At 44.0% G+C, this 14,122-nt stretch overlaps 1 protein-coding gene across 1 annotated transcript in view; it reads left to right on the top strand.

Moving 5' to 3' along the window:
• The window catches only part of crhr1 (corticotropin releasing hormone receptor 1), a 49,867-nt gene that overhangs the window by 31,156 nt on the left and 4,589 nt on the right, over positions 1–14,122 (top strand). The window contains exons 6-13 of the mRNA XM_076034996.1: positions 121–227; positions 4,185–4,305; positions 5,372–5,525; positions 6,913–6,973; positions 7,751–7,823; positions 11,216–11,301; positions 11,865–12,000; positions 12,178–12,219. Of these exons, the coding sequence (XP_075891111.1) occupies positions 121–227; positions 4,185–4,305; positions 5,372–5,525; positions 6,913–6,973; positions 7,751–7,823; positions 11,216–11,301; positions 11,865–12,000; positions 12,178–12,219 (780 nt within the window). The remainder of the gene's footprint in view (positions 1–120; positions 228–4,184; positions 4,306–5,371; positions 5,526–6,912; positions 6,974–7,750; positions 7,824–11,215; positions 11,302–11,864; positions 12,001–12,177; positions 12,220–14,122) is intronic.

Below are 14,122 nucleotides of genomic sequence, written 5' to 3'. Positions count from 1 at the left end.
TGTTCCAACAGGTGGAAACCCAACCAGAAGACATCCCTCCCACTCTGAGGTCTGTCTTTGTCTCCTGACTCAGCTCACAAATGCTGACACACACGTCTCCCTTCTGTCTCCCCCCTGCAGAAAAAAGGCAAGATGCACTACCAGATTGCAGTCATCATCAACTTCCTGGGTCACTGCATCTCCATGGTGGCGTTGCTCATCGCCTTCTTCCTTTTCCTCTGTCTAAGGTGGGTTCTTTTTTTCTTTTCGGCCACTGCCAGGGGTGCTGGGGAAGGGTGGGGGGGCCCTCTGAACGTAATCCTGGAGGCATCCTTGATGTGACAGGACACGTCAGCACTCTGAAGATCCCTCGTTTTCAGAGCGCCTCGCGTTCTTATTGGGGAAAAACCGTTTGGTCATGGGATGAAACGTTCCCTATCTCAATCCTGCAGATGTAAAGGGGTAGGGAGTGGGGGAGGGGGGGGGGGGGGGGGGGTTAGACGGCTGCAATCAGAAATAAAGAGAATTTCAAAAAGAAAAAAAAAAAAACTAGGGCACTTGTCCCCCCTCTAGAAGCCTCCCCCACCTCCTCCTCCTCCTTCTCCTCCACGTACAGGGAATAATAAAGCCATGTGCGGGAGGCGAGACCAAAGCGGGCTTCCAGCAGAGTCCTGCTGGGACGGCTGGTGGAGGTGAGGCTGCTTTCTCTGGCAAGAAGGGAGAGAGAGCGGGGTACTTACACCTTCAACCATCGATCCCAGAGACATCCCACCCCCAGAGGGGGAGGAGGAGGAGGAGGAGGAGGAGGTGGGAAAAGCGTGAAAGGGCGCTGGGAGAGCCAATGAAAGGACGTCTAGCAGCAGAGCGTTTATGCACAAGCCATGTTCACGGATATATATATATATATATATATATATATATCTACACATACATATATATGTGTATACATATGTATCTATGTCTATATCTATATATATATGTGTGTATATAATATATATACATATACACACACACATATATGTATGTATATAATATATATACATATACACACACACATATATATATATATACACACACACACATATATATGTATGTATATAATATATATACATATGTATATACATATATATATATATATATAAATATATGCATTTTTTTTTTCAGTTTCTCTAGCGCAGGAAAATCTCTACGAGCCTACAGATTCCAATATCGCGTCTGTCAAGGAGCTGAAAGAGAGAGCGAGCGTCATCAGTGCCCTAATGGGAAGTGTCACTCGGTGAATGTTATTAAACGGATGAAATCTTTAGCATCGGGAGGGAGCACCAGGGTCTGAAGGATGAGCCAGAACGCAGTTTCTTAATAATGTATTCGGAATGGTCCATATTTTTTTTATTATTTTTTAATACAATGCATCGAATCACAGAAGATGAAAAAGAAGAAGACGAAGAAAAAAAAGAGCTGAGTTGATGTCAGTAAAAAAAATTATTTTTGGACGGGGGCAGATCCAAGTGGACGGGACGTCAGGAGAGGTGACAGTCTGGCTCCGCTCTGGTGCCACTGCTTCACCTCTGCTCCGTCCACATTGAATCACCTCCACATCGACCACCCCCACCCACACACCTCCACCCCATCTGCCCGTCATCAAACTGACCTTCCGCACTCACAGTCACAGCCCGACTCATGCATCCAGTTCTGGCTCACAGCTGAGGACAAACAACAAACAAACAAACAAACAAACAAACACCTTTGTAATCATCCATGATTTGTAGCGCAATGGCATGGTCTCCTTCACTGTTGCTGGATTAGCCCTGCGCGATGTGTATATACTGCGGACGTGGACACACAACCTCAAAGATAAACAGATTTCGCACATGGCCTCACATCGCACATCATCTGCTCGCCAACCTGGACGCCCGGTCCTGAGCTGCGACAGCACGAGAATCAGGAGCGTCGGGAGTTTGTCACAGCTAATTTGAAGCAACACTTCCATCCGTGTGGCACACTCGGAGATGTACAGTTATTTTTTTAAATGAGGGACAATTGAATTAATTTAAATCAATGTCATTATGCATACCGTGGTATACAGTGACATTAGAATTTCAAGAAGAAAAAAAAACAACAAAACATGTATGTCAGTGCCCGAGGTGGTAAGCAGAGGAATTATTTAGTCACACAACAGCAGCATCTCGGGTAACCTACATCGCTGCAGCGCAGACAACTCTGCAAGAAAAAACACTTTTGACACTTGATGCTGTGCAGCGAGCGATCACGGCCAGCCGAGGGACCGCGTTTATGTAATTCTTTAGTTGTTCCACCATCTTTTGCAAAGACGTGTTTGTGGGAGTCATTCCTCTTAATTAGTACACGTCAGGCTGCCGGCAGGCCGTCAATGGAAGTGAGGTCACACAGTAATGAATAGGCAATGGAAAAAAGAAGAAGCTTTTATTCCGCTTCTGGCACAGCAGCCTTTTTTTTTGTCGTTGGTGTTTTTTGATTTCTTTTTGTATGCAACCAGTTGAGACTCCCAGCAGCAGCTCAACTTCACGGTTAAAAGCCGCAGTTTGTCGTTACATATTTTTATTGGTATTTTGGGGGGGGTTTGGCCCTTATGCGCAACTGTTTCCCTGCAAACAAGGCCTTTCAAGTCAGCACAATGTCACTGGAAAATTCCCACCCAGTCAGCACAAAGCCCGGTGCAAATGACACCTATTAAGAATTGATGCCGGACGCTCCAAGAAATAAATCCCGTCACTGACGGCTGGAGGGGAATAAAGCCGTCGGCTGGCGGCTGCGGTCGGCCGGCTCCGTCCCCTCGCTCGCGTTGCCTCTGTTCTCCACGGCTTCCCCCGACTCCAAGGGGGTCTGAGTTGATTTTAATTGTGTCCTCAGGTTGATTTTTATTTACGGCGGCCGATTATTTCGGCACGTGGCACAAAGCAAGGGCGCGAACCGCAGGGCCCAAGTGTTGCTTCGTGCAGCATGTAGGCATCATTATTCATTCATTCATCTTCCATCACTGCTTCCCCGGCAGTCAGTGGCTTGCTGGAGCCCATCCCAGCTGTCTTCAGGGGAAGGCGGGGTCACTCCCCGGACATGTCGGCAGTTTATTGCAGGGCCACATAGAAAGAAACGCAATCATCTGCACTCTCACTCACTGCAACAGCCTACTTAGAGTTCCCAGTTCGCCTCGCATACATTATTTTGGACAGTGTGAGGAAGGCAGAGAACCCGGAGAGAACCACCACACTCCACACAGGAAGGCCCCAGACCGAGATCGAACGCACAGCCGTCGTGCTGTGAGGCGACAGCACTGAACCGACGCGTTGCGTGTTTGTGTGATATTACTGTCTGTTCTTCTGAATATCATGGGCAAAATGCAGAGGTGGCCAAAGTACAACAAAGTACATTATTCTGTTCCTAGGTAAAAGTACAGATACTTGTGTAAAAAAAAGAAAACTACTCTGCAACTCCAGTACTCCAGTAAAGTGAGAAAGTACAGGTTCTGAAATGTATTTTATTAAAAAGTAAAAATGATTAATCATTAATAAAACGATACATATGTACGTAATTAATTTTGTAAAAATGAAAAGGTTCTGACAGAATAGACTGAACTTTCTTTTTTCAAATCAAGTCAAAGCCTTTATTGTCATTGTATGACCATTTTAGCGCCTATTATAGTTTCTTTTTTTTTCTTTTTCAACTACAGCACAACCATCAGTAACAGCTATGACCAGTAAGACATCATTAGATGCTTTTACATATAATGTTATTTTCTACATGTTTTTCTCTGTACTGAAAGCACCAAAGCCCAGGTAAAATAATAATCTCCCTCTAAAATATCATCCAGTTTTGTATTTAACTATAAAGCATAGTTCAAATATCTCCACTTCAAGCAACTTTAATAACTATAGCAATAAGTGAATTTAGATCTTATAAACGCCTTAAATCCCAAAAGTAGCATATTTTTGTACAAATGTCACAAATAAAAGTAAAAAGACATCAGAAAAAGAAATACACAATACCTGAAAAATCCATTTGAGTACAGTAACAAAGTATTTGTACTTAGCCACAGGAAGTCACTTCCCACCTCTGGTTAAATGTCTTCAAGTAATCAAACCAGACACTGCAGCAGGAGGGACACGACGATACAATGTTTTTTCTCTGTTTTAACGCCTGTGTGTCACCCCCCTCTGTTGGCCTCGCAGGAGCATCCGCTGCCTGAGGAACATCATCCACTGGAACCTCATCACCGCCTTCATCCTGCGCAACGCCACCTGGTTCATCGTCCAGCTGACCATGAGTCCCGAGGTGCACGAGAGCAACGTGGTATGATTTGCCGACTGCGGTGTCCCACAACGACCTACTTCCACTCAACTGGCGAGGGTTCTGTGTCTGACCCACTGCCACCAAATCCTCAAATGCGGATTAATCCGCCGCTGAAAATAGTCGCCAACAAATGTTTGTAAAAGCCAAAGTGGCCAACTGCTCTTGAGGCTAAGAGACTTTTTGGAAAGTACTAAGAGACACACTCATGTTGTTTTACTCAATCGTGGTAAGCTTGTTCCATATTTATGCAAGACCAGAGTGTGGTACGCACATTCAAAATAATCCTTTCTGACATTTGGTGCTAACAGGGCCTCCGACGTGTATTAACTTTGCTGGCTGGCTGACACACATAGGTATAACGTTTCTTCCCTCCTGACTGGCTTTGCATAGAGTTCAGTTAATCGCTGCAGAGCATCGTGGCTCACCATGGGGCATTGACATCAGTCCAGTATCACAACTTGCACCAATAGGAAGCCTCTTGCCACTTTTTTTTTTGAATTGTTTGTTTTGGAAAGACATTTTCTTTGTGCTTTTTCTTCAACTGTAAATTAATTAAAGGGTTCCTGTTATAAAAAAAAATGTACTTTTTCAGCTCTTGTTCCCCAACTGTCAAATGTTCCCCAACTTTCTACGTCACAAGTCGAGATCATTGTCACAGCAACTTTTTGATTTTAATGTGACGTTCAATTGTTTAAATTTCACCGTATGAGCGCTAATAGCCAATCACAAGGGAGTGAGCAGTTCCAAGGCACAGCCATGGATAGAGTAGGTGCTTTGTGAGGCCTGTACAGCCCAAACTGAGAGTTTTGTTGGAAGAAGGCCAACAAAATTACCAAAATGAATGCATGAAATCTGGAAATGGCCATAATAGAGCTCCTTTAAAAGCTAGTTTCTTGTTTATGGATATGAACCTCCATATCTGAGTCTAATTTTCAGCTTTGATAACAGAGTTCCATGATTTAAGTTTAGCTACATTGACTCCCGCTAGTGTCGAGACAAAAAGTTCTTTTATCATTTTATCTGAAGAACAATGAAATAATTAAAGCTATATATATTATTTTTTCAGATATGGTGCCGCCTTGTCACAGCCTCCTTCAATTATTTTCACTCCACAAACTTCTTCTGGATGTTCGGCGAGGGCTGCTACCTCCACACAGCCATCGTGCTCACCTACTCCACAGACAAGCTGCGCAAGTGGATGTTCATCTGCATCGGCTGGTGTAAGTTTTTTTTTTTCTTCATGACAGTTCACTTGTTTGCTGCATTTCTGAAGACGGTCACATTTTCTCAAGACAAACACACACAAGCCAACTTCGTCATGGCTCTTGCGCAGTACTGAGACACAAGTCCAACTTGGTTTGACAAATTTCACTCTCTTGTAGTTTATTTTGTTAATTTAAGAAAAAAAAGTGATTGCTCACTCCTGATATTCTGTAAAACTATAGCTGTGTGTCGTGTACCGTTGAGTACTGACGTCAGTTTATAGATGCGCTAGCTTATGCTAGCTTGTCTTAGCATAAAGGTTGCGCCAAAATATACAAACAAAACTCAACACCTTCAATAAATATTATTTAGCTGTTAAAATATATTTGACATTGTTATTATCTAACTAATTCAAAGACATAGTTCGCTCTAAGTCTTACTCTTTGTGCTACAATATTGGTCTCCTGGCTTCACAAAAAAAGACATCAAAAAACAGTGAACTTTTCCTCCCCAAAAAGCTGAATTGGATCCAGTCAGTTCGGGTAAAATTTGTCTGAGTAGAATAAACGGGCGTTGTCAACGATGGGGAGCTACTGCTACAATGGAGATCACAAGAATTTTTATTTGGCAGCTGGGTGTGGAGATCACCACCACTTAGTTTCACGCTGTCAAACCCAACTATGCGCTTCTGAGATTAAGTGTATTGTGCCAGCTGGCTTACATTTCCCGCAGGGCAGCGTGAAGCATCCATGTGAAGACGAGATGGCAGCACATAGGCAAAAATAATAATAATGATAATTATAATAATGATAATAATGGTAAAAATATTAATTAATAGATCTTCTTATAGACTTTGTAGCACCGCTTGGGCTTCTGGGCCTGCATGACGGTGCAGGGGAGGTTGAGACATTTTAATCCGGGCAATGACAGAGCAGATTGTGATGCGGTTCGACAGCACCCTGACGACATTTTAATGCTAATGAAGTGGAAAGTATCCAGAGATGGTGAGACGTCTTGTTGTGACGCAGCTGGCTGGGCTCTGACGGCATTGCTCGCTGCCCTCCGCACGTAAGTGGAGCTGTTTGTCTCTCTCGTCAGAAGTCAGTAACCCAGACGACCGCCGCGCATCGCTGTGATCCCGTTGTCCGGAGATTCAGTCTCTCACCGAGTCACACAGTGACAAGTCCTGGCCGGCTTGCGTGGATCAGGGCCCAGCAGCAACAATTGCATCTGACAGAGCTTGGCAGGCGCCCGGCGCTGCTCTGGAAAAAAAAGAAGAGAAGATAGAGGAGGATTCCATATTTGCGGCATGAAATCCCCGCAGAGGTATTTCATGATCTGAGTGACGGAGGAGGATGAAAGAACTCAAGGGTATTTCTCCCCCCCACCCTCCCACCCTCACAGGTATACCGTTCCCCATCATCGTGGCGTGGGCTATCGGGAAGCTGTACTACGACAATGAGAAGTGAGTCCGTTTGATGCTTTCGCAAACGCGCTCTCCTCCTTTTCTGTTTGTTCTATTTATCTACAATAAAAGCTCAAGGGCGAAAAGGTAGAGCAGTGCTGAATTATAAGTCTACTATTAACTGGTTGTTTTCACATGTGAGTCCCATCCAGCTACAACTCAACTGGAAGGTCGGCTTTGACCTTGTTGTACCAGGCGGTGTTCTCTAATATTACCATTGGAACGCATTGTCGTTGTAGTTGATTTGGAGTCACTGGGCAGTAAAAAAACAAACTTGCTCACTTATTTTTATCGTTCATTTCTCAGCTCACATGGAGAAAATGTCTTCACTATGTTCAACAGAATGTAAACTATCCTATTAAATGAGATGGATGAAGAGCTATCAACAACCTAAGATTTTTATATGTATATACAGTATATATATGTACACATACGTTTGTGGCCCAAGAAATGCACAGTTCATCCCCGTCTCAATAAAAAGTGACAATCTGCGGTTGAGCACTATCCTGAGCCTCTTTAAATTCCAAGAAGAAATATATATTTGTGACCCAATTTTTTGGAAATAATCCTTGAGGAGGCACCCGAGGGACTTAGAACCAGAAGTGTCGGAGGGGAACTGAAGGAGGTTTTATGGTCTTTTTATAGAATGGTGTTCCATAAATAATCTAAAACTTAAAAATCACAAGTTAGTTTCCCAGCGCCAGATTTGGGGCCTGGCTTTGTTTTCGAGGTCGTTGTGCTGCGACGTGAACACAACTTCCTGTTGGCGTCTTTCAGGTGCTGGTTTGGGAAGCGAGCCGGCGTCTACACGGACTACATCTACCAGGGCCCTATGATTCTGGTGTTGGTGGTAAGAGCCCTCTTCTCTTTTCCTCAGCACCTCCACTTTATCCTCTAAGCTGAAAGATGCAAATGTTGGAAACCTCGACGTGCTTAATGCTGCGTGTTTAGCACTTCACCTTCCTCTGAGTTGAGAATTAAATCCAAGATCTGTCGCATACACATCCGTCCTGCATCGCACATTGGGTCACACGACGCCTTCAGGGGACGTGTTTTTGGCCTATTTATTTCATTAATTTACCCGAGCCTGTCACTCTTCTCAGCTCCGTCTGGCTCTAGAATTTGTCGTCCGACATCGAAATTCCATCCAGCAGGAGCAAAGGATCATGAAGCAACGGAAACCAGACGCCTGCCTCCTCTGTGGCACAGCTGTGACTCAGCGTTGCCCTGCTGGCACTCTGCTAAAGGTCTACAGCCCTTCAAGCTGGGCTCATTTTCGTGATCTTGCTGATTTTTTTTTATCTCCCGTTCTCTTTTTCGTGAGGGGGCGACTGCCTTGGGACCGGAGCCAGCTCCGTGTACAAGATTTAGTCATCTCAAGTCTGGACGGCACTTACTCCCTCCTGGCCAAGCCTCCGAAAGGCTAGCATCAGCGCACGCCCTCACACCTCCGTTAGCGCCCCCCCTACCCTCCACTACCCTCGCCGCAGCCATTTTTCTGGCCACTTTTCTCCTCGCCGCTGTCCTTTTCCGAGGGGACTAACCTTCCCGTCCTTGTCGTAACCATCACGTTCCTCAAGAAAATCATTCCTCCAAGAGGCGCTCTGGGATCCCATCTCCCCACTCCAGCACATCTGCCTTCTTTGACATCTCTTTGCTGCCTTTAGCAAACAAAAGAGAGGGAAGAAAGACCAACCTCTCAGCGCTCGCTACTCGTCTCTGGCTTTGCTACGCACTCCTGCGCCATCCTCCAGAGGTCACCGGGATACCTCATGTGCCGCGGTGAACTCTCCATGCCTCCCTGTCTCTGGTTCTCAGTGTCTGAAACACTCAGGGTGTTATTAAAGAAAAAAAAACTGTGTGCTAACGTAAGCACCGAAAAGACAGACTGGAGAGGAGCCCTGCCAGAATGGATGGGCCTTGAACGGGTGCCATGCATCTGTTCGGGCCAAGGTCAGGTCACCTGGAGCTGGAAAGAATTCCTGTGGCTATTTTTGGTCCCACGTTGCATCACCCCCCCACCCCCACCCCACCGCACTCCGCCAACCCCCTGGTGCTTCTGTAACACCAGCCATCGATTTTTTGGGGAGATGTAATCTGGAAGAGCACTTTGTACCCTTTTTTATGAAAGACACGGCTGATGAGTTGATCCCGCCGAAGGAGTTCTGCTTGTACCTGCAAAGTCAAGCCGCCATGTGGCCGCCCGACTTTATGAGTTTTGCGCTCAATCTGCACATCACAGCTGCTACGGAGGCAACTGTCGTTTTTTCCCGTCAACGTATTTGAAAAATATTGCGTGACATAAAATGGCAAACGGGAAGTTGGGCCTTTGCAGGGATGATGACTCAAGTCATAAAAAGGGATATTTTTATCAGTAGATGTTTCAAAGTAATTTAACTGAGAGGACAGCAGACTGTATGCGTGTCCCTGGGGTAAGGATATACTGAATGAACAATCCCGGCTGCAATAGCTTGACAAATTTAGCTCATCCGTCTTGCCAAACGCCAATAGACAGCATTTTAGCGGCTTCAGTGGATTTCAATGTCATTGAAACCGTTAGTAATCAACTGTGTTCACGGATCGATGGATTCATTTACAATCAATCAACCTTTATTTATAAAGCGCTAAATGACAGCCGCAGGCGCCTCAAAGCGCTTTGCACAATCAAAAACCAACTGATCCCTCCGGAGCTAGCATGACGCAACAGCAGCCAGGAAAAACTCCCCAGTCGAGCAGACTCCGACTCTGGAGAGCGGCCATCTGCTTTGACCGGTTGGGGAGAAAAAGGAAAGAAATAAAGAGATAGAGATGGAAATATAGATTGAAGCAGACAGACAGCCAGTGAGAGTGGCAGTGGGAACATCCAAGTATTTACAAAGCTGTCATTTTACACATATATTCATATATGTCTGTAGATAGATAGATAGATAGATAGATAGATAGATAGATAGATAGATAATGTGTGTGCATATACAGTATGTACATAAATATATATATATATACATATATATACATATACATATACATATACATATATAAAAAGAGACAAATCATGATTATACTTTTCCAAATATAAAAACTTCTAAATTTACAAGTCAGGATTTAAAGATGTAATTATTTTCAATGAAAATTAAAATTGTTAAAAGATAAATAATATGAGATATCAGTCAAAAGCCTGATTAAAAAGATGAGTTTTTAAAAAGATGAGTCGAGCTTCTTTTAAAAAACATCAACAGTGTCTGCGGCCCCAAGGCTCTCCGGCAGCCTCTTCCACAGCTGAGGGCCATAATAACTGAAAGACACATCCCTGTGTGTTTTAGTCGTAACGTGTGGGATGATATGCTCTGGAAAACCATGCGAGAAGACCAGAGTCAATAGTTGTGTGGGTTCTGTCAGGTTGGCAGTATTGACAGTTTTTTATTATTATTATTACATTTTTTTCAGAGCTTAGCGGCATTTTCATATTAAAGAAAACCTAAAAATAACACTGAAGGCTGTTCCCAGTGGACGACGCTTCACTCCCAGCTGGCTCTGGTTACACACCGCGCTGCGTCGTAGCTACAGGCCAAGTGATGTGTGGCTAATGCCGCTCATTACCGCCTCGAGCGGGTTCACCAGATCTGATGTGTGTGTGTCCTCTGGGATGAGATCTGCAGATGCTTTGGCCAATCACCCTCCACGCTTTGTCAAAGTCTGTCAATAGGCTCTGTACCAGAGGGACATGTCAGAGAAATCCAGAGGAATTAGGAAACGTCCTTTCTGGCAGGTTGCAGCTATAAAACACGGTTCTAAAATTGTTGCTCGATTTTCTGTCTTATTTAAGATTAATTCCTCATGTGCTTTTCCTGTCTCAAACTTCCAGTCTTTGCATCACACCTTGACGAATGCCTCTGTCTCCCTCAACTCTTCTCACTCGTCTCCCTTTTTATCTATTTAATTGGTTTTCGTGTAGTCTTTGTTTCTTTGCGAAGCTTAAACATTTTTTCTGGACGATTCAATTCACCTTGGCAGCTCCTGATAATAATAACTGAGTGAGGCGAGACAAAGTGCTGAAGTTTTGACGGAATGTAGGTTATTACTGCAGGCCTGCGTCTGCTGGGGGCGAGCGGGGGGACTCATTACAGGGTGTGAAGCTCTCCTGTTTGTCAGCAGGTTATGATGACACTGCTACAAAATGCCTGATTTGTATTGTTAATCTACTGACTGAGCTGATTGGGATGATTCTTTTTTTCTTTTCCACAGATTAACTTCATCTTCCTGTTCAACATTGTGAGGATCCTGATGACTAAACTGCGAGCTTCGACCACATCAGAGACCATCCAGTACAGGTGCTGTGTGTGTGTGTGTGTGTGTGTGTGTGTGTGTGTGTGTGTGTGTGTGTGTGTGTGTGTGTGTGTGTGTGTGCATGCGTCTTTGTGTGTGAGATAATGAGTCCTAGAGTTCCTCCTTCAGAAAAGAAGGAAGTGTGTTTATATATGTTTGTATATGTTATATATAAAATATAAACATAATTTATATATGTTTTTATATACATACATACGTATATATGTATATATGTATAATATAACCATATGATATATATATATATACATATATACATATACATGTATATGTACACACATATACATATATATGTATAAATATATGTACACACACACATATATATATATGTATGTATATGTGTGTATATATACATGTATATGTATATATGTATACATATATCATATGTGTATTATTACAAAGCAGAGCTGTGTATGTGTACATATATACACATACACATATATTCATATATGTATATATACCGTATATATATGTATATATGTATGCATATATATTGTTACCTTTCGTTGATTGGGTTTTTGTTTCTCTGTCTCGCTGGTCTGATCCGCAGGAAGGCTGTGAAGGCCACACTAGTGCTCCTGCCCCTGCTGGGCATCACCTACATGCTGTTCTTTGTCAACCCCGGCGAGGATGAGATCTCCCAAATCGTCTTCATATATTTCAACTCATTTCTGGAGTCCTTCCAGGTTAGAGATCTTGTGTTGTTCCCTGCAGCTTGCGTTGAGCTCGCCGCAGATGATTGAATAAATGCACGTGGTGTTTTTAAGCTGCTCGCCTGTGATTTGAAACGGGATCCATTGATGTCTCCTTTTTTTTTTTTTATCTCCACATTGCTTCTCTCCCATTATCTTCTTCCCGCACAGGGCTTCTTTGTGTCAGTGTTTTACTGCTTCCTAAACAGTGAGGTAAGCACATTCTCATTGAACTAACCCCCCCACCCCCTCCCTCCCTCCCGCTCATCCTCTCGGGAACCTCTGACGGTGCTTCCGACTGACCCTTTGCTGGCAGCTCCGTCTGTCTCTCATTGCAGAGGATTTGAGCGACAAAGCCCGAGGCTTTTTTATTTAGGGCGCAATTAGGACTTGTCATGTTCTGACATAAGTGACATCACTCGCGACGCTTTCTGACAGTGTCGGCCCTAATTTAGCGTTGCGGAGAAATGAAGGGTGAACCCCACCGTACCCCCCCCCCCCCCCCCCCTCAAAAATAGCACAGAAACATTAATATGCATGCATGCAGAAACGCATCCTCATCTTTAATGTATGACTCTATTGTTGTTGATGTGTTCGTTCTTGTTTTAATTAGTTGTATTGTGTGCACATGAAGGTTTTTGCTTGTGTTTTGGGCTGACAAGTACACACACAGTTAGTTGCGATAACAAACACATTAGGTCTTTGTTTCCCTGCATCTGCAGCTCCTTCTGCCTCCGTGCTGAACAGCTTTCTGTCTCTTTTTGGCAGAAAGGTGTTTCCGAACAGGCCTGAATGCGTTTCGGGCTCAGTGGACGCACAGAAACGGGAATGTCAACGCAAATCCCGAAATCTCGTGTGCGCGACTGTGGAGGGAAATTAAGATTTCCATCTGAAAGGCTGGACCGAAATGTCACAACAAATCTGTAGAAATCAGTCGTCGATTGGTTCCACCCTAATGCAGCAGAATGCCAATGTTGTGTTGTGGAGATGTGATAAAAAGTCACGGCTTGGTCAAGCCCTCCGCAGTCGTATTACCCAGCGGGCTAATCACGGATGTCTGTATGAAATTTCAATGCAATCAAGGCAACAGCCGTGAATATTTCAGTCAGGGCGAAAGCTTTTGATCAGCTGACTGGCCGAGGCTTAGAGACGCGGCTTAAACGTGGAAAAACAACAACACAGGTTCCACATTAGAAACGTACACAGATAATAAGATGCTTTTAACTTTTTGCATTGGGACGAAAAACAAGAAAAACATTTTTGGAAAGCAAGAAATTGAGGCATCCTACACAACAGTGTCCATTAAGATCGGGTTTGGGTCTCCCGAGGGTTTCTTGAGGAAGGTTTAAAGGTTTGACAGAAAAAAGAGAGTGAGAGAGAGAGAGAGAGAGAGAGAGAGAGAGAGAGAGAGAGAGAGTGAGTGAGAGTGAGAGAGGGGGGGATTAACCAGTTTAACTTTCCATGGATTATGCACAACTGACAGAAGAAAGTAGTTTTCAAATCAGGGATTACAGGGATATTGTGCTAATATTTCAGTGGGGATACATGAGGCTCTTGTCAATAAGAGGAGATGTCGGTCAGGTCGGTCCCGCAGGAGAAACTAAGCAGAAAACCTGGGATACTGTATATGTTCCTGCTGATGATAACTACTGCTCTGCAGAATTTAGAAAATGTATGGAAAACAAATCAACCTGGAAAAACAGATGTGAGTTGAAATATTCAAAACATCGACAGTGTATATTTATTTATCACATGTACACTTAGTTTAACTGTGAAACAGCTTCAGTGTAGAGCACACTGAAGCTGAGACACAGTGAGCCATGATGCACCACAGTGTCAAACCGATCTCTTACCAAACCAGGCAATAGTAAAGGAAAGCCTTGGCTCGTCTTACTTCGCCAGTCTTGATTCTTGAAGCAGTGTCGTTCTCGATTGTGATTACGTTAGAAGCTGCGCTAATCCCCACAGCAGCAGTTAAGCTTGCAGTCACTTCCTGTGTTTTCTCTTTATCTTCATCCTGTGTGGGGTCAAAGGGCAGCTTACAGCAGTCTTAAGGTTGGAGAGCTGCAAAAGCGAGATTTCAGACGTAAAATCCCGGCTGTACATTTCAACCTAG

The sequence above is a fragment of the Nelusetta ayraudi genome, unplaced genomic scaffold, assembly GCF_046127955.1.
Source record: "Nelusetta ayraudi isolate G7.1 ecotype Tasmania unplaced genomic scaffold, CSIRO-AGI_Nayr_v1 ptg000042l, whole genome shotgun sequence".
In the NCBI taxonomy this organism is placed as follows: Eukaryota; Metazoa; Chordata; class Actinopteri; order Tetraodontiformes; family Monacanthidae; genus Nelusetta; species Nelusetta ayraudi.
The sequence above is the reverse complement of the archived record's forward strand: the minus strand, read 5'-3'. Positions and strand labels throughout refer to the sequence as shown.